At 37.7% G+C, this 24,781-nt stretch overlaps 4 protein-coding genes across 5 annotated transcripts; 2 read left to right on the forward strand and 2 right to left on the reverse strand.

Annotated features, from left to right (window-relative positions):
- Positions 1–7,251: 7,251 nt before the first annotated feature.
- On the reverse strand, positions 7,252–8,028 carry LOC129242558 (protein Abitram). The gene has a single exon (XM_054879264.1). It carries the CDS (start codon positions 8,026–8,028, stop codon positions 7,402–7,404), a length of 627 nt encoding a protein of 208 aa, XP_054735239.1. The 3' UTR covers positions 7,252–7,401.
- Positions 8,029–8,056: 28 nt separating this feature from the next.
- LOC129242564 (COX assembly mitochondrial protein 2 homolog) lies at positions 8,057–8,492 on the reverse strand. Its single transcript, XM_054879278.1, has 2 exons — positions 8,273–8,492; positions 8,057–8,209 (listed from the first exon to the last, which is right to left on the reverse strand). Exons 1-2 carry the CDS (start codon positions 8,351–8,353, stop codon positions 8,057–8,059), a joined length of 234 nt encoding a protein of 77 aa, XP_054735253.1. The 5' UTR covers positions 8,354–8,492.
- Positions 8,493–10,847: 2,355 nt separating this feature from the next.
- On the forward strand, positions 10,848–12,063 carry LOC129242551 (protein BCCIP homolog). Its single transcript, XM_054879251.1, has 3 exons — positions 10,848–11,099; positions 11,167–11,293; positions 11,358–12,063. Exons 1-3 carry the CDS (start codon positions 10,977–10,979, stop codon positions 11,996–11,998), a joined length of 891 nt encoding a protein of 296 aa, XP_054735226.1. The 5' UTR covers positions 10,848–10,976; the 3' UTR covers positions 11,999–12,063.
- Positions 12,064–12,980: 917 nt separating this feature from the next.
- LOC129242528 (putative aminopeptidase W07G4.4) lies at positions 12,981–24,571 on the forward strand. Of its 2 annotated transcripts, XM_054879227.1 has the most exons (8): positions 12,981–12,998; positions 13,281–13,495; positions 21,876–22,149; positions 22,235–22,333; positions 22,396–22,537; positions 23,283–23,623; positions 23,676–24,158; positions 24,234–24,571. In XM_054879227.1, exons 2-8 carry the CDS (start codon positions 13,482–13,484, stop codon positions 24,402–24,404), a joined length of 1,524 nt encoding a protein of 507 aa, XP_054735202.1. In that variant the 5' UTR covers positions 12,981–12,998; positions 13,281–13,481; the 3' UTR covers positions 24,405–24,571. The 2 variants fall into 2 exon arrangements, with proteins under 2 accessions (XP_054735202.1, XP_054735193.1); XM_054879218.1 differs by lacking the exons at positions 12,981–12,998; positions 13,281–13,495 and adding an exon at positions 13,741–13,872.
- The last annotated feature ends 210 nt before the right edge of the window (positions 24,572–24,781 follow it).

A 24,781-nucleotide genomic window follows, 5' to 3' on the forward strand; every position in this document is an offset into this window, starting at 1 on the left:
CGCGGTTGTTTTATTGACTGGACGGAAAATCGGCTAGTCAATAAGTTCACTTTGAAGCATAATTTCCAGCGCAATATGGCTGGTGTTACTCTAAAAGCGTCAAGGTCATCTAACGGTAAGCCCGGAAGTATGGAAGCAAATGGGGCATTATAAATATGAATTCATTTCACGCTCCAAATGGCGTTATTTGTTTTTTTGTGTTTTTGACACTAGGCCAAGAAAGGCAAACGTTTGTTAAGCGTCAAGATTTAAAACTTTTTAGCTACTGAAAAAAAAAACATCAGCTGAATGCAAATTTAGAAGGCGCATTTTATAACGTTAGCACTGATGCTATTCAAAGGGCGTTAATAGACTTCGAGGTGGAAAATTGTATCAGCTATTGCATCATCAAAGCAAACATGGGTAATGTCAACATAACTAAGAGAGTCCATAGGGTTACTCCACAGGGGGGAGTATTATCTGCACTTCTTTGGTTATGTGTGATTAGCAAAATCTTAATAAAACTTAATAGAGGTGGGGTAAAAGCGGTGGCGTACGCTGATGATGTGGTGCTAATGGCGTCAGGACTGTGTCCCAATTACGATTCAAAGGGTATTAGGCGAGCATAATTCTTGGGCAACAGGCTGTGGCCTAGGTTTAAACCCGCGTAAAACAGAACTCATGCTCTTTACCACCAGATATAAGGTACCAATCTTTACCTTTCCAAATATTAACGGACAAACCCTCTCACTTTCACCCAGTGCAAAGTACTTACGGGTTATTTTGGACTCCCAACTTAGCTGGAAGTTAAACGTCGAAGAACGGGTAAGGAAAGCTTTATGAGCTGAAATTGCTTTATATGCCTGTAAACGTATGCTTGGAAAAAGATGGGGTCTTCAACCTAAGCATACATTATGACTGTATAATGCGGTTGTGCAACCTATTCTATTGTATGGTTCCGTAATTTGGTGGAAAGCTCTAGGGAGAGAGTACAATACCAAATTACTCGGCAAAATACAAAGATTAGATTCTGTAAAACGGTGGGTGCAGTCAGATCATGTCCTAGAGAGGCTCTCAATGCACTGGCACACGTTATTCCGGTAGATCTACATATCAAGAAGATGGCAACCATGAGTGCATTTAGGTTAAACGAAGCGGGTCGCTGGAAAGGAAAAACTTATGGTCACGCTAGTCTATTACTGCGACAAACTCAGTTAACCTCGGTGAGGACTGACTACATCGTCCCGATGGTAACGTTCAATAGGAATTTTGCCACTCTCTTTCTGTGCGTTTCCCCAATGCCTGCAGTGTCTTCCAGGCGTAAGTACTGGCAATTGGGGAAGCTTGTAGGCTACTATTCGCACATTTCTGGGTTCGGCCGAAACAACCTCTAAAGTGGTGGAACAAAGTAGGAATAGCCTCACCACCTTGAGTGAAAACCATAAAGTTACCTTAATCTGTGTCCCGGGATATCGGAACATTGAAGGTAACGAAAAAGCAGATGTACTGGCAAGAGGGGGATCTGCCATGAGTATCGCTCTTGCAGAATCGGTATTCACACCCTTAGGTGCAGTCAAGAGCACAATTTGCCTAAAATACCTTCGAATCGCGGAATGTAAATGGAGAGACCAGACAAAATGCAAAATCAGCAGAACGTTCTGGCCCACCTACAACCTCAAACAATCGTCAGTATTGTTAAACATGAAACGACGGCACGCCTACAGACTAACGGCAGTCATAACTGGCTTTTAGTCTGTCGGAGAACAATCAGCCAATCCCTCACACCACCCACTCTCACAGTTGTAAACAACCGGAAATAAAGGAAACAATCTTCCACTTCCTCTGTGAATGCCTTGCCCTATGGAAGGACAGAATGTTAACCCTGGGCAAACCGCTGTTCGAGAGTCTCGAACAACTGTCGGGCTCAGATGTCAACAACCTAATAAGGTTCTTAAACCACGCAGACTGGATATAGTCATGCCGTAAATAATTGGTAAACAAGTTGATAACGAGGATGTGGCAACAAAAAGGTGCGGAAGCGCTAGTTGGATTCTGGAAGAATAACCAACCAACAAATTTAGAGGTATACCAATGTCAAAACGACGCTCTAGTGCTTCTTAGGGAGTGCCAGTATCAGTCTGATCCGCAACCATTTCACCAATGTCAATCGTGAGAACGTGCTACTTTGGGCTAACTAGACAATTGTATAGTAAAGTCCTCTCGATGAACAAAACTATGACTTTATAAAGCTATCATCATGCCCGTCCTATGGTATGGTGCAGAAGCTTGGACGATGACAACATGCGATGAGGCGTCCCTTGAAATATTTGGTAGAAAGATTCTGCGGAAGATTTTCGGACTTTTGTATAATCTTTACGACGACATAGACACAGTGCAGCGATTAAAGATCCAGCGTCTTCGTTAGCTGGGTCATGTGGACTTAAGGGTCGATATTGTACCAGCTGGTAGTAGCAGAGGAAGAGGAAGGCCTCCTCTACGTTGGAAATATCAGAGGGAGAACGACTTGGCTTCACTTGGTGTGTCCAATTGGCGCCGGTTAGCACGAGAAAGGAACGACTGGCGCGCTTTGTTAAACTCGTCCCAAACTACGTAAGCGGTTATTGTGCCAATCAAAAAGAAGAAAACCGAATTCGATATATCAAAAGCGCTGAAATGAGAATTAAAATTTTAGCATAAGGACGGCAATGGTTTGTTAAACTCTAAACTATTATCAAGATTTCTTCAGTTTCCAAACCCTACAGCGAACCGATTGCCACAAGACAGATGTTGTTGTAGTTGTGGCAGCATAAACACTCCCCATACCATATTCGGGGAATGCTGCTGCAGTAATAGTCCTCGGTCGTGTATATAAGTAAACTAGCAAACCCGGCCCCCTTCGCTGGGCACACTAAAATAGAATAGATATGGTTTAGAACAGAAAATATATGATTTTCATATTATTTATTTCTTTATTCTTTATTCAAGCGCTTTGGCATAAACAATATTTTTTGTTTTTCTATTTGTTTTTGAGTAAATATAAAATATAAATTGAAAATCAGGAAAAAAGAAGATTGTTTTTAAATGTCAAATCAACGCATATGAATAAACAATCGTCTTTTTTCCTGATCCATTGGAGCTTTTTTAACCATTATCCATTTATATTTTTCAAAAAAAAAAACGAAAAAAATTTTTTTTTCACGAACACATAATTTCATTCGGATTTCACATTAAATTCTCAAATTTCGTAAGAAATTATTCACTGTTCCAAAATCCACTCCAAAAAAATTCACAAACAATTTTTACATGCTGCACTTACGTTTTTTCCTTATGGCATCCAAATCAGAAAGAAATATAGACCCATTGTAACTCACACTGTCAATTTGACAGTTCAGTTCCGCCCCAAGCCTTAAAAAAGTAAGCGACACTATGGATGGTTCAAAAGAACGCTGTACCCGTTGCCAGTGCTCCGAATTACAACCAAACTTTACGAAACCCATTTTCAATACTTACTTAACAATGTGCGTAAGTTTGGTTTAATTCGGTGCAAAGACACGGCGGGTCCACGTTTTGGCATATATTTCGAGACCCTAGTCATCAATAGGTATGAAAATTACCCCGTATTAAAGCACTTATCAACAGCTTTCATTTGATACCCATATTGTACATACACAACCAAAGGTTACCCGGGTCCACGTTTTGACCTATATCTCGAGACCCCAGTCACGGAGCGGCATGAAAAATACTCTGTACTAAAGCATTCCCCAACAGCTTTCATTTGATACCCATATTGTACATACACGTCCGAAGGTTACCCGGGTCCACGTTTTGACCTATATCTCGAGCCCTATTTCCAAAATAAAATATAATCCATGTTACTCGTGGATAATGTAGCTTTCGAATGGTGAAAGAATTTTTAAAATCGGTCCAGTAGTTTTTGAGCCTATTCGTAACAAACAAACAAACAAAGTTTTCCTCTTTATAATATTAGTATAGATACAGGTCGTTCGTGTTACGTAGAGCCCTCGTGTGAACCTATCATCCGGTAACTACAGTGCAGACACGAAATTGGCTTTTTTTCCTTGTTCACTTCTCTCGGGAGCATAGGACCTCGACAAGACTCTTCCATCGTACACGGTGCTGTGCTGTTTTTTTTGCATCGTCCCATGAGATGTCGGCATCTGCTAGTTCGCGCAGCATCGACCTTCTCCAAGTCTTTTTTGGTCGATCGCGACCTCTGCTCCCTTGCGGGTTCCAGTCCAATGCCGTCCTCGTGATGCTATCTGGTGGTTTTCTCAATGTGTGACCTATCCATCGCCACTTTCTGCGTTTGATTTGCCTAAGGATGGGTTCCTCGTTCGTTAATCTCCACAGTGCGTCGTTGCTGATGGTGTTGGCCACAATATTCTGCAGATGATGAAGAGGCATTTGTTGATGAAGGATTGTAGCCTCTGTGTGATGGTGTTAGAGACCAACCATGTTTCGCTTCCGGCCGAGTATTCGTAATTTAGTGCGAGTGGAGATTTGCGAACTCCCCCATACTGTATGCATTGTTTAGCCTGCAGTTGGCATCTTCATCTGCTCCACCATCTGCCGTGATGATGCAGCCAACGTAGCTTGCATAAACAATAATAACGGAGACGCTTTGATCTGGATTCGATCAAGACACTGCTCCTGCATAAACCCTGTTAAGCTTTAAAGTTCCATACGTAGGTGTGATCTCACCAAGATTCGCTTCTTCCAAATGGATGTTTGGTTGTCCTTCAGAGAGTCGGGAGTTTCAAGCTGATGGTGCATATGCAAAATGCATAAGTAAGAGTTTAACTTACTACAGTAACTGAATAAATTGCCTCTCGCATGCGAGTCACAAAACTCGAGCTCAGAGATCGCCATAAGTAGTGAATACCTCAGTGCCTCGGTGAATGGCATTTAAGACTTATTGATAGTTCGTGGGGTATGGAACCTCGGAAACCACCTATTTTTTTGGGAATGGTAACACAAATGGCATGTCAAATGTGTTCATAATTTACTTAAATGTTTGACATTTACGAAATGAGACGCTATACGCTTGAACAAAATTGGGAAATATTGAAAACCTATTTCCAAAGTGGTGAGTCTTCTTCTTCTTTTCTGATTTTCACATCGGTGGCTACATCAATAAGCAAAATTGTCGGATTTGGGGCTCAGAAAATCCATACGTTACTGTAGAGAAACAAATGCATTCACAACGAGTCACTGTTTGGTGCGGTTTTTGGTCTGGCGGCATCATCGGGCCATTTTTTTTCGAAAATGAGCGAGGAGTAGCGGTTACAGTAAATGGCGAGCCTTACCGTGACATGCTCAACGAGTTGTTTGAAATTGAAGAAGGTGACATGGACAACATTTGGTTTCAACAGGACGGTGCAATTTGTCACACTGCCAAAGTTACACTCGAACTTTTGGCTAGCGTTTTTGAATTCCGATATCAATTGGCCGCCTCAGAGCTGTGATTTAAGCCCGTTGGACTATTTTTTGTGGGGAGCCGTTAAGGACAAATGCTATGCGAACATTCCAAAGACGATTGATGCTTTGAAACACGAAATCGAATTTGCCATTCATGAAATTGGAGCCCAAACAATCGAAAATGTGCTTAAAAATTGGGTTGATCGAATGGCCTACTGTAAAGCCAGTCGTGGCAGTCATTTCAACGATATTATTTTTCATTCATAAATGACAATGTTCAGTCTTCAAAATAAAAAAAAAGTTTGAAAAAATATTGATTAGTTTTTTTTTATAGCCGATTCAAAAAGCAAATTTTACATGGCCTACCCTATAGCTGCCCTGAAAACAGAAAACCTATTTCAATACGTTACTTAACTGGGAATCTTACTCACTGAAGGTGAAATCAGAAAACTTCCATTAGCAGTGTTTGGTGCAGAATTTTCGTAGCTTCGGGGCTATTTCCATAATTATATACAGGGTCCGGCACTAGAAATGTAACCAACTTCAGACCGCTCGCGCAGTTTGACAGTGCAGAGAATTGTTTACAAGCGCGCGAAAGTATTTTGCCGGGAGTAAACCCGAAAAAAGAAAATGAGTAATAGATTTCAAACGCAATAGTGTGATTATATTATATTTGGCTGGAAAGTCACAACCAGCGATTGTTCGTGAGCTCGAGCACCTTAAAGTAAATAAAGTTTTTGTTTATCGCACCATTACTCGTTACAATGATCCTGGTAGCATCGCGAAACGTCATGGAGGTGGTCATCAAAAGACTGAACGTCACGCGAAATGGTCCAAAAAGTGAAGTGAAGCGACTCAAGCGAAATCCCCGACGATTTGCCAATCAAATGGCGAAAGAACTGAAAATATCTTACCGTAGCTTCCGCCGCATCCCAAAGGCGCTTGATCTTTACCAAAGCAGCAACAAGTCAGACTTGAGAGACCGATGGAGTTGTTTCTCTTGGCCGCAAGCGGTCAATTTCCGAACCTTGTCTTTTCTGACGAGACAATTTTTCAAATTGAACAATTCGTACACTCCCAAAACCATAGGGTTTATTTGAGCGACCGTTCATACGAGAATTTGAGTCATCGATTGGCCACCAGGAGCCAGCACCCGCCACAGGTTATGGTAATGGGCCATTTTGAGGAGCAAGGCCCGAACTAAAAGATTCACCAGTCTCGAGGCGCAGAAAGAAGCCATTGCTTGCGAGTAGGCGAAATTACCTGCAAGTCACATTCGGACAGCATGCGATTCGTTTCTGGACCGTCTCAAGGCCATAGTCAAGGCAAAAGTTGGTCATATCAAGCAAAGGTAAATTGATTCTTAATTTTGTATTATTTTCACACATTTTTTACTTTGCATTGAATAAAAGAAATTTCTCAAACTAAATTTATGGCATTTTTAATTGGTTACACTTCGAGTGCCGGACCCTGTACGTATATAATTGGCGCTTGCACTCTTTTCTGGATGTTTAGCCGAGCTCCTCCCCCTATTTGTAGTGTGCGTCTTGATGTTGTTCCACAAATGGAAGGACCTACAGTTGTATACCACCCCCGAACGACAGATTTTATGAGGAGCTAATTTCATGGCAGAAATACACTTGCAATAATTAATTCTAATACTATTTAAATTGGCCCTTGCATTACAATCGGGCATACTCCAGCGGCAATAACCAGTACAGCGACATACAACCAAGGCTTTTGGGGAGTGTTTATTGGGATAAAAATTCGAGGTGAATATTTTATGCTCTTACAACAACATCCGATACTATAACACATTTCGACTAAAAGCAGTTGTGTGGGAACAATAAAACAATTTTATTTAAAAGCTATCAACGTAATACAATTAAGATGTATCAAATTCAATACGCTTCCCTTATAACCACCAAAACTGTTCTTCTACAATTACATATGTACACTGTTATTTACAGCCAACACAGCTGCTTACCCAATTTCTAACGTTGAAGTCATATTTTCTTGTAGTTCAGCCCATTTCTCTACGTATTGTTCTTGTGTTAATAGACGTCGCTTAATATTCGCACAATCCTCAGGTTTTGGCAGTACAATGGCCACATAACCTTCACCCTCGGCGGCGCTCTCCAATAATTTTGGTTCGTCAACCCATGCCGTATTAACTTCGACTAGTTTGCTTTGCACACAACTGGGTATCTTGTAGGCTTTATCTTGCTCTGTGGTCAGTATGGCTAATGTCGAGTCGTGCTGAAGTACCATACCACCCTTTTTACCTTTTCCTTTCACCGTATTTTTGCTACGGTCTGTATTGCCAATGTCGAAGGTGAATGATTTGATGCCTGCTTTTAATGCTGGATGCTCTGGGGCCAAGCAAATCAAGCATACGCGATTTGAGTGGAAAAGTACTTGGTAAGGAGCTGGGTCTGGGCTTTCCTTGATGTAATAGTAGCGCGTGTAAAAGCGGTCAACAACACTGGGGTAATTCTCAACCCAGTCGTCGGTTATGGGTGGCACCTCAATGCCGCCAATGATTTCTGGTACATGCGTATAGTAGTAGGGCAGCAGTGGATCTGCTGAATCTACCGGACTTGTGAACATTGTTTTGGTAGAGTAAATGGGAAGACGTTTATGAAGAAAGCATGCGCTCCCTTACGAGCTTTTGTCGCTCAGCCGCTTTAACACGATTAGCAGCAGCACGCGCTTGGCGTTCGCGCTTCAAACACTTCACTAACTGAGAGTCAAACTCGTTGCAGACACCTAAAAATTTGATAAATTTGTTCTGAAAGCATATTAAAAGACTAATTATAGGAATTTATAAAATTGTTATGTATTAGTTGTTTACCTCTGTATGACAAGTGGCGAGTTGTTCGATTAGTTGATTGCACTCGGACGTATGCAGATGAGGAGATAAATCCGTATGCATGATTTCTGATTGGAATCAAAAATAATAAATTTCTACGAATTTGCCTTGTTTGCACTTTTTTACCGCATTCAGTCACGGCGAAATGTCAGTTCTAGTTTAAGGCTGCCAGGCAGTAGACAGTAAAATCAGCGATTCAAATGTTATGAACTCTATGCTTATATGATCAGAAATATTTGGAAGAGTAGTTATTAAATATTTATTCAAATTAAGTTTATTTGTAAAATTAATGATAGTAACAATTAAAAAAAAAAAATGAAATACTAATAACTTCACGTATTTTCCTATAAATACTCGTACTAATAATAAAAACTTCACGCTTTATTTGTCACTTTTCAATTCACCTACTACATTAGTGAAAACAACATAAAATTCAATTCAGAAAAAAAATGATGTTGTTGTTCTTGTTGTTGTAGCAGCATAAACAATCCCCATACATATACTGGGAATGCTGCTCAACTGACAGTCCATGGCCAGATATAAATCCGGGTCGTTCCGGTTACGTAGAACCGACAGTCGTGGGAACGAAAAAAAAAATTATGAAAAATATGATAAAAATATGTGGTTGTAAATTCGACTAATAACAATAAGTAAGTAACAGGTTTTATCCAATTTTAAATTATACAATGTAAGTATATAATAATATTTAAAAAGTGGTTACAGAGAGAAGCAATATGAAGGTTTCAGTGTGCATGGGAACTGCCTCCTCCTTTTCCAATGTATACCACTTTTTACCATAAATACAGTATATATAATTTATGCATTCGTGAAAAATTGCTGTTTTCTAGCTTAAGGGGGGAAGCTGGTCTAGAGCGCAAAAAATGGGCATATTTTATGAATTTATTTTGACTCAACAAAGGAATCAATCGAAAATCTGTGAAATAGGTTTAATAATATAGCTTTCATGGTACAAATACAAAATTTTTCGTCTGAATTAATTTCAAAATGGCCGCTGTCCAGCAGTTCTCCTAAGGCGCCTTTTTTTCTAGTGGGTCCATTGCCGAAGACGTAAACTCCTTAATTTTTGTCCTGGATCAAAAAATAACATTTTTTTAGTTTCTATATAACAACAGAAAGAGACGTACGTAGGATTTTTTCGATATTTTGTTTTTCGCGAAATGGTGCACGTTTGAACAAAAAGTTACAATTTTCACTATAAAGAACGACATAAAATTGTTGATTAAAAAAAAAACTATGTAATATAAATAAAAAATCCTACGTACGTCTCCGGAGAAAGGTATTTCGAATGTATTGTCAAAATTTCGTAAGAATCGGTAAAGATTTGTTCGAGTTATGTCTTCGGCCAGTTTAAAAAAAGTGATTTCGAGAAGAACGCGTTTAAAGTTGTAAGTAGCGTTCGGGGCATACCTGAGAGGCACTGCCGTCGAATGAAAAATTTGGGCATTTAGACATTTTTGCTGGCATCCCTCATTTGGTATATTATTTCTAAGACCCTAAAGCACCTTTTAAGACAAAAAAAAATGTTTCGCTTTTTTTCAAAATTCTAGACCAGCTTCCCCCCTTAAAGATAGGGATTACCATTCCTCACACAATATTGTGACACATCGCGAATATTGGCAAAACTACTGGCAATACCGAACATGAACAGAAACATGAATGCCAGATGACAAGCAGATGTTGCCAGAAAATACGAGTTGCCCATCAAGAAATTATGATAGTTATTAAAGACAGAATATAAGTAGAGGTGCATGGGTACAAAGTATTTGATCTTAAATTGAACGTGTGAACGTAAAACAAAAAGTAAAGTTATGAACCATTAAAATTAAGTAAAACAAGCAAATTATGTTGCCATTAGTTTGTGACTTTTATTTAGCTTTATAGTGAAACATTTTATTTGGAGAAAAGTGTAAAATAACTAACTTACCTTAACTTAAAAATGTACTCTTCTATTATATGGTATAAATCCGTCTGTCGCTATAAAAAGTTATCTATTTGATTAAGATTCAATTAAAGAAATATTTTTCCGTCGTTCCTAAATGAAACATTGTCGAAATAACTCTCGTATAAACTGTATTTATTTACACTAATATTTTATTTAAGTTCTACGTGCTAAGTTTAATTTAATTCACAGCGCAACCAAATCACCAACAAAAGACTTTGCTGACAAACAAATGATGAAATAGAACTAATGGACGAATAGAACGGATCACAAATTAAACAAGACCTCGACACGACACGTATACGATTAATAAAGATCGCGATGTTAGGATCCCAATTCTGAATCATATCATTTATTGAATGGATCAAGACCCATATCACAAACTATCGAAATATTTTGAAATTTATCAATATGGACAGTGATCCAAATATCACAATAAATGTTCAACGTATAGTAGGCGCCTATCAAAATAATATTGTTATTATTTGTTATTTGCGTGCACAATTTTTATTCTGATTCCGACCATTGGCCATTAGAACACAGATTTGTTTGTCAATGCATCACTGTAGCTTGCGGCTGTGTTCATTGCTACCAGAGCAAAGAAACACGTGCTTATTAATCAGCTGTTTATTGGTTTTTAAAATCAAAATAAAAACAGCTTAACCAGTTGCTTAAATTAATGCCGATATTTTACTTAGTAAGAAGTTATAAACACCAAACAAAGTCATGTCAGCAAATAAAAAGAAAAATCTGAATGCGATGGAAGAAGACCCAGCGAATGATGATTCGGACAGCTCAAGTGAATCAGACGAAGATGGAGCACATCCTGATGCCTACACCGGCAATGAGGTTTGTAAAGAATACAAGAAGATTTTGGAACAAATATACATCCTTAAATACTACTGTATTTTATTAGGAAGTGGAAGTCGATTTCGAAGGGCGCGCGCCTACCGATCCCGATTGTCATGGAATTTCTCAGCTATTACAACGGATCTTTTTACAAGCACCGATTAACACCATGCAAATGGCTGGATTGATAATTGGTATACTATTACAACTTTCTATTGAATTTGAGACGACTTTTAACGCGGATATGCTTTGTTTTAGGACAAAATTACGTGGGCAGTGTAATTTATCAATGCGAGCAGGATGGCGCAGAGAGTGACATGGACGATGACATGGTTGAAGATGGAACAATATTTGGCATTACTACCGTTATTAACATGACCGCGAAGAAGGATGTTGCTTGTATAGAGCAACTACGTGGATACATAGTACAACGAGCAGAAAAGCATGCAACAGACTCTGTGTTGACGCACTTCCGCGATGTGCTTGGCAACGATGGCCGACCAGTGGGTTTTCTAATCAATGAGCGTTTCATCAACATACCGGCACAGATTTCCATACCATTGCTAGAAAGCTTGTATAAGGAAGTATTGACAGCCAAACAGAAGGGCATGAAATTCAATTTTAGTTACTATTTGATGATTATCAAATTTTATCGAAAAGAAGCGCGCAAGGGAAAAGCAGCTGAGGATACATTCACTAACCTTGAAGAGGAAGTGATTTGTTCTAAAGCTGTAAACTCTTTCGAATATTCTGTCGTAAATGAGTGCGATGTGGGTATGAGTGGGGATTGGCTGGAAGGTGACGCGACGCTAATACCTTATAGAAAGATTATTTTGTTCGATGCGAAACAGCTGCAGCAATTGATAGACGACATACGTAATTTTATCAACGGAGTTTAAAAAAGATAATTGTATTCACTTTTTGATATCTAATTAAATGTATTTATATGTGAGCTACTTTTAAATTACTTTAAATAAAAAGTATCGTATTATTTGTTTATTTACCCCTTTTATGATCATCGGCGAATGATGCGTGTGATATTTGGGGCTTGTTCCAAGGATAAATTGTAAGGTCTGGCTATGCGAAGTAAAATTGTTGAGAGAGCAGGAAATTTCTGCCGCCTCATTTCACAAACATTCACACTCGTACAATCAGTTTTTCAGATCAAGAATGATAGACTACACGGTTTGCTCAGAGAACGTTTACAGATTTGGATATGCATGCAAAATATCCGAATCCCGATTATTGACCATTGGAACACGGGAAATAAGCTGCCGATACTAAGACTGTGCGTAGGTTCGTCAAAATTTGAATACCTAAACTGGAGGTTTTCAGCGCGCGTTTGCTACATAAATTTTTTTTTCAAATCTGAATTGGTTTGCTGATGGTGGCTTTCACGCTGTTTAGCAATATAATAAATTTTGTGTCACTGTTCTGAGAATATTATAAAAACTGCTTCACTTTTCGGTAGTTAAATTGAATTACAAATATTTCAAATGCATCATTTACACTGCATTACCGACACTTGGATACAATGTTTTGGCTTTTCCTCTATTGAAGTAACAAAATTTAGACACTCGCACTAGTCCTAAATGAAACCATATATTTCAGAAAACAGGTATTAAAAAGTTTATTTTTCTTCCTAGCAGGCGGGTATACCGAAAAAATTGTACCAAAACCGCTCCTGAGGAGGTGAACGGATTTTCTTAGCAAACGTTGCAAGTGTTTGCAACACTAGCGAACAGCTGATTGAACCATATGAATTTATTACAAAGGGTTATGAGCACACAAAACCGGCAAAAATTTGTGAATAAAGAGATGTGGAACAAATTTTAATCGTTTACAGTGTCCACTTATTCTGAGAATTATGGCTTACTAATCGCAAGCTTAGTTCCGAATGTGAATAATTACAGGTGCGCAATTGTTACAGCTCAGAAGTTTACTTGAGACTAGAGAGCAGACTTTGGATCAACACTCATCTACCATGTGTTTTTCTGCGACTTGGATGAATAAGTGTAGTAAATCCACCTTGAGTGCAACTGATAAGCACAACATTATCGCGTGCCTCTCTTTGTTTCTTTGTATTACACATGTTTATACATGTTTTGCATACAGCTTGAATTCTACAAAAGTGAATCTCTTGTCTTTATACTCATTATTATATCGTAATATTTATTGCAGAGCGAATCGAAGCTACAGTTATATTACAGAGGCCAGCTAAAATAATTGTATTCCCATAACTGCATCATACTCAAGATTTCTGGCGTGTCAAAAGCATCACAACGCCTATCATAAAAGCCATTAGAAAACTGTAAAAGTGAACCGAAGTTGAGTGAAGCATCGGGACCGTTCATTGGTCACAGTGTAACTTGTTTGTGCGCCATGGGCATCGAAAAGTAAGTAAAATATGCACTGTAAAAATTTGTGTTGTTGTTTCCTTAGTAATAACCGTAGTCGAAACGGCAGTTATCACCCACATTTTTGAACTCCTAAAGTTGCCAAAATGTTTATATTTCTTTAGTTGCTTACAAAAATCAACGGTTTAAGCGGGAGATAAACCGTCATCTGTAAAATGTAGCAATAACAAAGTGCCAAAGTAATGTACGCGGCAGCCGGTTTTTTTGTAGTTGTGTTAGATAAGTAATAATTGGTTGGAAATGTTGTATTAAAATATTCAGTTCGGTAGCAGTCGTTGACGTTGTCGGTTGGTTAAATTTTACATATATTTCTTTTTTGTGTTTGTTACTGAAAACATGAACACAACTTTAGATGAGTGAGTGCTTTCCCTGCGTTTATTTCACAATTATTGTTAGAAAATTAAGATTAAAATAGAGTGTAAGAGGTGCAACGCATGGAAAAAGTTTATTTGTGTAGAAAATACTTAATGTAAAATTTGCTTTTTATTTTAACAAAAGGTATTTTTCTTATAACACATATAGTAAAATCATGGGAGTTACATATACATAAGTATGTGTGTACATAAGCAAGCGCGCACAAACATATTTACATTCTATTGTGTTTTCACTGTTGATAGACATTTGCATAGGCAGTTTCCTATTAATATTCAAGAGATTTGTTTTAACTACGTGTATTAAATATTTATTGCAGTCAGCTGCAAGCGTTTGCGCACTTAACCAAGTATGCTCAATTGTTTATAGTTTCTAGTCTCTACAGCAAGAGGAAATATGGAATAACGAGAATATTTTTAAAATTTTGCATGATTTTTTGTACTATAGAATAGAATAATACCCAGTAAATACCGGAAAAAACAGTGTAATAAAATATTTGACACAATTTGAAAAAGGAAACAAAAAATAAACTGCATATCTGAATAAATCTGCTCTTGAATGTCAAACAAAAGATCCGCTTATCATAGAAGAAGTAGCTCTCGGCCAAGAAAACGCAGGGAGAGTCAATCAACCGTAGTATTAATATCGAACCATTTGTAAGTAATAAGACAAATACATATTGATGTGAAAGAAAAGTGCAGAATGCATCATCCATCCAGTTCGATAGTTTTGCACAAGTTACTCTTGCTTGAGAGTGTGAACGCTCAGTTTCAGTTTCGTTAGTCAACAGTGAACTGCAAAAATTCAGCCAGCGAAAAAATCGCTTTTTTGACTGTTAATGTAAACCGAAAGGCAACATTCATGCAGAAAATTTGAAGCGTTCACGTGTATAATCAACAAAATTTTATAATATCCTTGATATTGCGCAAGTTATCGGTGCAGACGAGAGCATATAACGATTTTGAGCTTGAAAGTAGCGCTCAAGCGCGGAGAAGGTTGAGACATCTCGGCCAACTGCAGCCAGAAGAGAGGCACATACGCTCAATCCTACCCAGCTCTATTCTGATTTTGATAAGGCAACTGTGATGAGTAGAGTGCTCAAAAAGCAATGAGGTCGAAGTGTAAACCTCGTAGGAAATCTAATCTAATTTAAGGGGTTATATCCCTTGTGGTCCGGTGAAATTAGCGGAAGTTGGGTTTTTTTTAAAGATATGTAGCAATAATTTTATTGTATAAAAGTTTTTATTATTGGATATTACAATGTTTAAAGAAAAAAAAGGCTTTGTTTGTGTAAAAATATTTAAAAATGGCGGAGTTATGGCGTTTTCCCCCAAGACCCTTTTTTTGGAAGAGGCTTGCGGTGGACGCGATTCAAGTCCACCAAGTCAACTGAAATCAAAAAATCGAAAAGATTTCATTAGTATAGGGTTATATCTTCTTAGTGAACGATCAATATATTAAATATTTTGATTTTTGTGAAAATAGGAACATGTTTTTAAAAAACTCCACTTCTACAGTCCTAAAATTGGCATTAAAAAATTCATATCTGCAAAATAAAAATTTATACATAAAAAGTTGATCGTTCACTAAGAGGCGACATCAATTACGAACAATTTAAAAAAAAATTATAAAAATCGGTTGAATACTTTTTTTGCAATCGCGTCCACCGCAAAAGCATTTTTGGAAAAACACATTTTTGAGATAATCGCGTTTAAAGTTTCAAGCGCCGCATGAGGCCGTACGCTCAGGACGTGACGACGCACAATTTAAAACGCTGTAACTTTCGATCTATTGCTCAGATCTCTATGAAATTTTTGGAAAATGTTCTCAAGGGATTGTACTTTACGATAAAGAAATAAAATTTATTTTGATTTTTTTGAAAAACACAAGGTATATAACCCCTTAAATATAACGATTTTTAAAAGGTTGGCTAATTGACACTTGCAAATTGCTACATTCCCTCTGGGACGGAACGCTCAGAGTACACTACGGCCTTGTTGTGGTTGTTGTAGCAGCATAAACATTCCCCATAATTACATACGGGGAATGCTGCTGGAGTGATAGTCCAGGGTGTTTCGGTAACGTAGAACCGACTGTCGTCGGTTACTTACATTACGGCCTCTCTTAATTCTGTGCCCTGCCTTTTTATTAGTAGAGTTATGAGCTTGAGTAAGTGCTCCTAATTTTCACTTGAACTCTTAAAATAAATTTGGCAATTGTTGGGCTTAAACTCCAATTCGAATTCATGCAAGGTGTTATTATTAAGGCAGCAGATTGGTTTTTTTTTTCATACGATTTGGTATTTTGAAGGTTATTGTTGTTATTGTAGCAGCATAAACATTCCCCATTTATATGCGGGGAATGCTACTGGAGTGAGAGCCCTTGGCCGAATAAAAGTCCGGGTCGTTTGGGTAATATAGAATCGACTGTCGTAGGAAGCTCGAAGTAATCTGCTTCTTTGTTGTTGCTTTATTTGTTTGTTTGCATTCTGATTGAAATTATTTCATTTATTCATTTCATTTATTGCCCAAAATCATTTTATTGATTGAAATTAAATATGTTTGTTGATCTAGTGCCACCTCCTTACATAAATTCGGAAAGTGAATAACTATGATAATTCATATATTTCGTTACAGACAATTCTTGGTTAAGGGGACAGATGCATACCTGTAAACGGCCATATTTTCCCTGATTTTCATTAAAATTATTTAAAATGAAGAAGTCAATATATTTTTTTCAAAATTGGCATGCAGTTTATTAATACATTCAAAAATTTTGTTTATTTTAATCATTTAAAATGGTGGATGCATACTCAATTCTTCCAGGAAGGTCGCAGGGTGGCTTCTCAAGCGGCGGGCATTGTAGCATCGGCGTCAGTGACCTGAATACAAAAAACCAAACATTTTTTTGGTTATTAATGTCATAATTTCTATATGAATTAAACAAAAAGGGGGGGAAAAATTCCGGAATAATATGCTTAAAAAAAAATGAATTTTGGGGCGAATTTGCCTACTGTTTTTGCTTCGAAAAAATTATGTTTTCGAAAAATTTTCGAAAACTTGTAAATCCGCATAGAAAGTAATATCATAAAAAAGATGTATGCAAAATTTCAGGCAGATCGGTCAATAACTTTCCGAGTTATCGTGTACGCCAATTCGAAAAATATAGTTTTGAGAAAAACGCGTCTAAAGCCGGCAACGTAACTAGACCTCTCCCAGCGCTCGAACGCAAAGAATAGAGTCGGCAGGTTGACGATCTATAATATAAGAAATACTTAAATTTACGCTCTAAAAATTGTTTGACATAATCATAAGGGGTTAGGGGTAGTCAGAGGCCCGAAAAAATGATGATTTTCACGAATTTTTTTTTGCTACTTAATTAATTTATTTAACAAAAATAAAAACATAGCATAAAAACATCATGTTTTAACTTGACTTCACCAAAATTTCAAAAAAAAAAAAAAATTAATAATTGCAAAAGTTATCGCTGTTTGTGTGAAGCCCGTTTCTCCAGAAGTCCCTTGCGGTGAACATCACAAATCCTTGCAGATTCATCTAAAACCAATCGGATGAGAAAAATTATTTTTATTGATAGATAATCTCGAGCCGGATCGAAGCTTTTTTTTTTTCAAAATGAACAAAATGGCGGCCTCAGAAAATTTTTTCCAGATTTTAGAAAAAAAACCAACAGTTAATTGTTAAAAAAAATCTAAATTTTTGAAAAAAAAAATCCTTCGATCAGGCACAAGTTTTTTATGTTTTTCAAAAGCTGTATAAATTTTATTGAAATCTACGTAGCGGTTTTTAAGTTACAGTGTTCACCAGTTTGAAAAACATAGTTTTGAGAAAAACGCATTTAAAGTTTTGCTATCGGCTCCGGAGCGGCCGAGCGCCCTTTGTTAATTGTTGAATAACTTGAAAAGTATTTGTCGGATTCACTTCAAATTTTTACACAATATTTTTAAAACATTATACTTTAAGAAAATGCAAAAAACAAAAAATCGATTTTTTGAAAATTCTGACTACCCCTAACCCCTTAAAGGATTATATTAACATTTTATAAAAAACAGAAAATTTCTAAATTTTACAGGTATCTGTCCCCTTAACATAAATATTAAGAAATCTACTTTAATAGCACTCGTATTTTACGTACGTGTTAATATTAGTTATAAAAATTCTGTTACTAAGTAAATACAATTAAAAACTGATTGCAGATTAGATTAGATTTGATAAGGTGTAAACTAATTCACATTTTCAAAAGTTTGAGGTTTGCTAAGTGCACTAAGCAATTATTTATTTTTAAACAATACCATCCTTCCAACAAAATTCTCTTAAGTGAGTTTTATTAAAATAAATTTGGTTTAATATAATTTCAGGTACTATGTAGCAACTTACATACATACATATATATTTATGTACCTACATGTTGTTGCACCTTAAGCCGACTTTGTTTTTGTTAATAATTATTTTAAGTCTCTTCTTTACCTTGGCGTGGCGGGCTGGTTTGAATTGCCATGAAACAGCGTAGAACTTAAAATAACTGAAAATTTGCATACGCATACCTGTACATGCGAGAATAACGCACTAAGTAAACTGGCCAGCTTTGGAGGAGCGCTTAAAATATTTGTATATAATTCCCAATGATATTTGCCGATCGTATTTGAGCTTAATTGTCATTACTACGCCTCCTTTCTGAACCGATAAGGTAATCAGCAGCAAATCAATTGTAAGTTACAGCGGCACGATAAGGAAAATACGGTCAGACTATAAATGCGTTTCTTTTTATACATATATTATATATAGGGAGGAAGTGAATGAGTTCAACAAAGCGTTTCATCTCAATTGCTGCATAACGCAAATAGAAAATATTTCCCACAATAAAGTGTTGATTGGTTTGATAAAAACGCTCACACATTGCATACATACATACATATGTCTGTCTACACATACATGTATAGACGAGTATTGCACTGTCCAATGCAAACACATATACAGTGGAGGGCAAATCAAATGCAACTGCTGCCCTATTAAAGAATAATTACATATATTTTTTAGTTAAAGTCTATAGAATGTTGATTGAAAGTAAAATTATTTCATTTTGGTATGCGCTCTTTTATATAATATAATTAACTTCAACTTTTTGAAAAGGAAATGAAAATTATTTTAAACATATGTTAAGCAAATCCTCTACTTCCCAACGTCTTGGAATTGATGATAATGAATTATCGACGATTTTCATCGGACTTGATTCGTCAGGAGTCTTGGAGTCTACTGAAAAGATCTTCGTAATTTCTTACGCTATTCCTATGTTTCGATTGAGATCCATTACAATTTTTGGCGCTAAAACCTGATTTAACAGATTTAGTTGTTGTTGTAGCAGCATGAACATTCCCCATACATACACGGGAAATGCTACTGAAGTGACAGTTTTTGGTCGGATATAAATCCAGGTCATTCCGGAACCCACTGTCGTAGGCACGTAACAGATTTAGTTGCTGTTGTTGTTTTTGTAGCAGCATAAACATTCCCCATATTTACATACGGGGAATGCTGCTGGAGTGACAGTCCTTGGCCGGATATAAATCCGGGTCGTTTCGTAACGTAGAACCGACTGTCGTGGAAACGACAGAATAACAGATTTAGTCGCGTGCTTTGGGTCATTGTCCTATTGGCAGAGTCAATGCAACTGCAATTCTCACCCTGCCTAAGGCCACATAAGAGTCCCTAAAATATTTTTGCACTGATATTGGCTCCTAATCCCATTAATTTTACACAATGGCTCAACCCTGTTTCCTAAAAAATCCATTAGTCAAATATCGAGGTTTCCAAACGGAGGTGTTATTTTGATATTCAAAGAAGAATGTTATTTTTTAATATAAATGATCGGATGTTTATTTTATTACACTGCGTTACAAAAACGAACTTTTTTTCTGTCCTATGAACCAAATATACTTTTTCGGAAAGGGGAGAAAAAATAAAAATACACGTGTATCGGCGATTTTCATGTGCACGTCAGAATTTTTTTTTATGTATAAAATATAGAGCTCGTAGTCCGCCTGTGTGAAAAACTTTGGATCAATTTTTAACTCTTTTTCCGTGATCCAATCGCGCTGAATTTCTGCAGGCAGACTCGTGGAAATGTTTTTATTATGTAAAATTAAAAAAAAAATTATCAATTCTTAGATTTTCTTGAATTTTTTGTAATTTAATAAAATTAATAAAAAAATCGGGGTTTTATATCTCTATTGTAATGCGGAGTGAAATACCTTTCTTTTGATACCCACATCGGCATATCTCATGCATTTTTTTTTTTAATTTCGAACATGTGGTAACCCTGTGAAACATTGTCAGTGGTAACACCTAGGTGAAAAGTCTAGAAATGTGATACACTATCTGTGTGCCCAATTTCATTCAAATCCGTTAAGCTAATCCTGAGATCGTGTGGCAGATATGCATACAAGAATTGCTCGTTTAAAGTTATAAAATACAAAAAAACAAAATTGTGACGTGTACATGAAAATCGCCGATACACGTTATTTTTATTTTTTATCTCCTTTCCGAAAAAGTATATTTGGTTCATAGGACAGAATGTGTGTAACGCGGTGTTATAAAGAGGAAGGTATGCCGTTAATAGTGGAAAATAATATCCCCAAATGACCACCACGGCCACGCTTACAGGACGATATCCTTTTCATGAAATTTTCCATAACCGAATTGCAAAGTGGCTGCCCTATGTCCTCGATAGCCTCACGAATTCCATTTTTGAGGTCTTGAATCGGCCCTAGGCTGTGGGCGTAGACCTTCTCTTTCACGTGGCCCCAAAGAAAAAAGTCACAAGGTGTTAATCACTAGATCTCGGTGGTGACTTGTGATCACCTCTTCGAGAGATAACACGGTCCGGAAACTTTTCCCGTAAAAGATCAATGGTTTTGTTGCTTATGTGGCACGTAGCGCCGTCTTGTTGAAAACAAACGCTGTCCAGACCAATACCATCCAATTCAGGCCAAAAAAAATCGTTAATCATCTCTCAATAGCGCAATCCATTCTCCAATAACACCTGTTATTGAAAAACCCTATACTACTACTATACTTCACTTTACAGATGTCTTAAAACAACGATGTACTATATTATAAGGTTTGACCATTCGAAGCGAAATTGTGAGATTAACTTCGGCTGCCATGTCATCGCGGATTTGACAGCAGAAGTTGTTGTTCAGACGGCAACGAAGTAACCTGAGCGATGGCCGAGCTGACGGCCCGTTAACGGTCTAATATTGGCAACACTTTCAAAATATTCCATCGCTGTCTATTAAATTAAATTTGGACTCATCACTGAACACAACAGTTTTCCATTTGTTAACTGACCAATCCAGATGCGGTTGAGCAAATTTTAAATATTTTGATTTGTTTATCACAGATACGAGTATCATGGTTTTGGTGGCGAACGGCAACCTCGTAATGAAGTTTTATAGAAGGCGTCTATGGGCACTTCCAATCAATATTTGCAAATTTCAATCTTTATGATCTGCGACGGTTTCAGGTGTGAGTGCTTTGACACGACAGGCACTTCCTTTGTTTTATAAATTATGCTCGAAACCGTACTTTTGTAAAAATGTTTTTTTGTGTCAGAACAAACCATTTGCATTTTTTTGTCCACGCATGTTTCAAGTTGTTATACAATTTTTTTTAAGGATGGAGTTTGTTTAAATTGGAAAAATTATATAAAAGTACGCATACCAAACTAAAATAATTTTATTCTCAATCAGCATTCCATAAAATTTAACTAATGGAATAGTTGCATATGATTTGGCCATCACTGTATGTACATTATGTATGTATGTATGTATGCGTATAAATATTATTATTTGCGCTCCTGAATTATGTTCTTCTTGAACTTTAAAAATACCAAGACAAATGTGTGTGTGTATATATGTATAAGTATACATAACTAATTGATTTCTATTTGTTTTTCTTTTTTCTGCTCTCAGACTGCTGCCTTGCAGTGTCAAGATCGCCAAGCAGATTCAAAAGACCAAGTGCGATGTGGTCTGCATTATCGATCGTCAAGTGCCCACTGAATTGGCCGAGTTATTTAACGAATTTCGTACATTTGATCAGGCTTTTGACAGTGTAGTCTCGTGCTTCAAATCGCATAAACTGGACTTGCCCATAGTTTATTCACCCGTACAAGAATTAACTGATTACCACGATGTGCGCACATATCAAAAAGCAGCGGCCAAGTCCATGGAGCGCGCCATTAAGGTGAGCTCAATTTTAAAATCAATTAAAGCTTAATAAATAAAATAAATAAATAAAAATCCATCACCTCTTTATTTCACTTCCACAGGCTGGTTTTGAATCGCCCATGCTGGTCGTGCCGACGAGTCAACGCTTCTCCAATAGCGAACTTTGTACCGTACTCGGTGCTTTGGATCAGTTATACGTCGTAAGTGGCTATATTTTTTCAATATTCCCTCATTTTCAATCTATAAACAATTCAATTTGCAGCCAATTCAACTGCGCGAGGATAAACCGGCGGAGGCAAGACGAATTAAGGAGCTTTCTGTTTTAATTGATACGCCTAAAGCTGAGTCTATTTTAAAGGAGGCTTTAGTCTTGGAATCAGGTCGAAGAATAGCACGTGATATTGGTGAGTGCACTGAAATTTGAATTTTGTAGAAAATTGATGGGGGTTTTTTATGCTGGTTGAGCATTGCTCGGATTTACTGGTATAAATGATATATGCAACGCTGGAATAGAGCTGCCTTAGATGGGTTTATAGGCGGCCGCCGTAGCCGAATGGGTTGGTGCGTGACTACCATTCGGAATTCACAGAGAAAACGTAGGTTCGAATTTCGGTGAAACACCAAAATTAAGAAAAAAAAAAACATTTTTGTAATAGCGGTCGCCCCCTCGGCAGTCAATGGCAAACCTCCGAGTGTATATCTGCTATGAAAAAGTTCTTCATAAAAATATCTGCCGTTCGGAGTCGGCTTGAAACTGTAGATCCCTCCATTTGTGGAACAACATCAAGACGCACGCCACAAATAGGAGGAGCAGCTCGGCCAAACACCCAAAAAGGGTGTACGCGCCAATTATATATATATATATAGACGGGTTTGTAAGATAGTTAGTTATAGCAGTTTAATGAGGTATAACGTACTCCCTAGCGCCGAACTTTTCTGGATAACTTTGTTGTTGCTATCGCATGCAAATTTTTCGTCGAGTTAATCGAGCAGGGAGATAGCGAGTAGAGAAGTGGTGAATAGAAGAGGCCTTAATAAAGGCCACTTGCTAACGCGAAAAGAAGAGACCTTAATTAAATATTAACAATACTTATATGCGCATGCCTAAAAGTATGCAGCGAAATGTTAACTGCCTGTCTGCACTTGCAGGTGTGGGTGATCCGGAGCGTATGTCGCCATTGCGCGTGGAAGTCTACGTTAACAATGTACTCTCTTCAATGAACATGCAAATAGTCCAAGATGTTTATGAGCTGCAAGAGGAGTACCCACTTTTCGCTGCTGTCAATCGCGCTGCAAATCAAGTTCTCCGTCATCGCGGTTGTATCATCTTTTTGGAGTATGTGCCACCGAAGCCGGCACGCAAGACGCTCATGCTGGTGGGTAAGGGAGTCACCTACGATACCGGCGGTGCCGATATCAAAGCTGGTGGTGTAATGGCTGGCATGTCACGTGATAAGTGTGGTGCAGCTGCTGTCGCTGGATTTATGCAGGTAATATCAACTCAAAATATGTTAAGTGGAATCTCATGGATTTGTTGCACAGATTGTCAATGAGAAAAAGCCCGATGATGTGCACGTTATGGCTGCTCTATGCATGGTACGAAATTCGGTAGGTGAGGAATCATATGTCTCCGATGAAATTATTACTTCACGCGCTGGCGTGCGCATACGCGTTGGTAATACTGATGCCGAGGGACGCATGTGCATGGCGGACGCTTTGTGTCTCTTCAAGGAGAAGGCTGTCGTAGGCAAACTGCCGGACCCACATCTCTTCACTATTGCAACTTTGACTGGCCACGCTTGTATTTCAGCTGGTGATGGTTACTCCATTGCCATCGATAATAGTGTGGCACATAAGGCTGGACATGCACGTTTGCTGCAAGAGACCGGCCAATCTTTCGGTGAACCATTCGAGGTGTCCGTGTTGCGTCCAGATGATTTCGACTTTAACAAAGGTAAAGTTATTGGCGAAGACATCGTACAGGCCAATAATGCACCTTCGACACGCACGCCAAGAGGTCATCAGGTAAATTATTTCTGAAATATGTTGTAAATATTTATGTACATATTTTTTATAAACTGAATTTTTTTTTTATTTTAGATTCCAGCCGCTTTTCTCATTCAAGCCACTGGTTTGGACAAACATGGCGTCGATTCGAAGTTTCCAATCAAATATACTCACATTGACATCGCTGGTAGTGCTTGTGTATTTCCAGAGATGCCAACTGGTGCACCGATTGTAGCACTGGCAAAAACCCATTTGGATACTTAATCGTCCGCCGTGTATTTGAATCCATAGTGCGTTGAATGTCTCTATATTTAATTTTTTATTTTATATTAAATTGTACTTATAACCGCAAATATGTAGATATGTAACTTTGTTACTCTACTTTACCACTACGAAATACAGTCACATTCTAAAAGTCAAGTACTGCCAAATTGAGAGTTTTATTAAAATATGGATCTTCTAAAGGTCGCTTGAGAGAGTCACTTGAAGGTCGCTAGAAACAAGAAACGAAGGGAACAGTGTTGTAGATGCGCTTCATACTCCGCCAGACCAAATTCGCCTGCAGTAAACATCTACAGAGGGAGTGCACGTCATATCTCGCTTCCCACTATGAACTATATCCGATTCATCACACTAAAGCC

The sequence above is a fragment of the Anastrepha obliqua genome, chromosome 1 (genome assembly GCF_027943255.1).
Source record: "Anastrepha obliqua isolate idAnaObli1 chromosome 1, idAnaObli1_1.0, whole genome shotgun sequence".
Classification (NCBI taxonomy): domain Eukaryota; kingdom Metazoa; phylum Arthropoda; class Insecta; order Diptera; family Tephritidae; genus Anastrepha; species Anastrepha obliqua.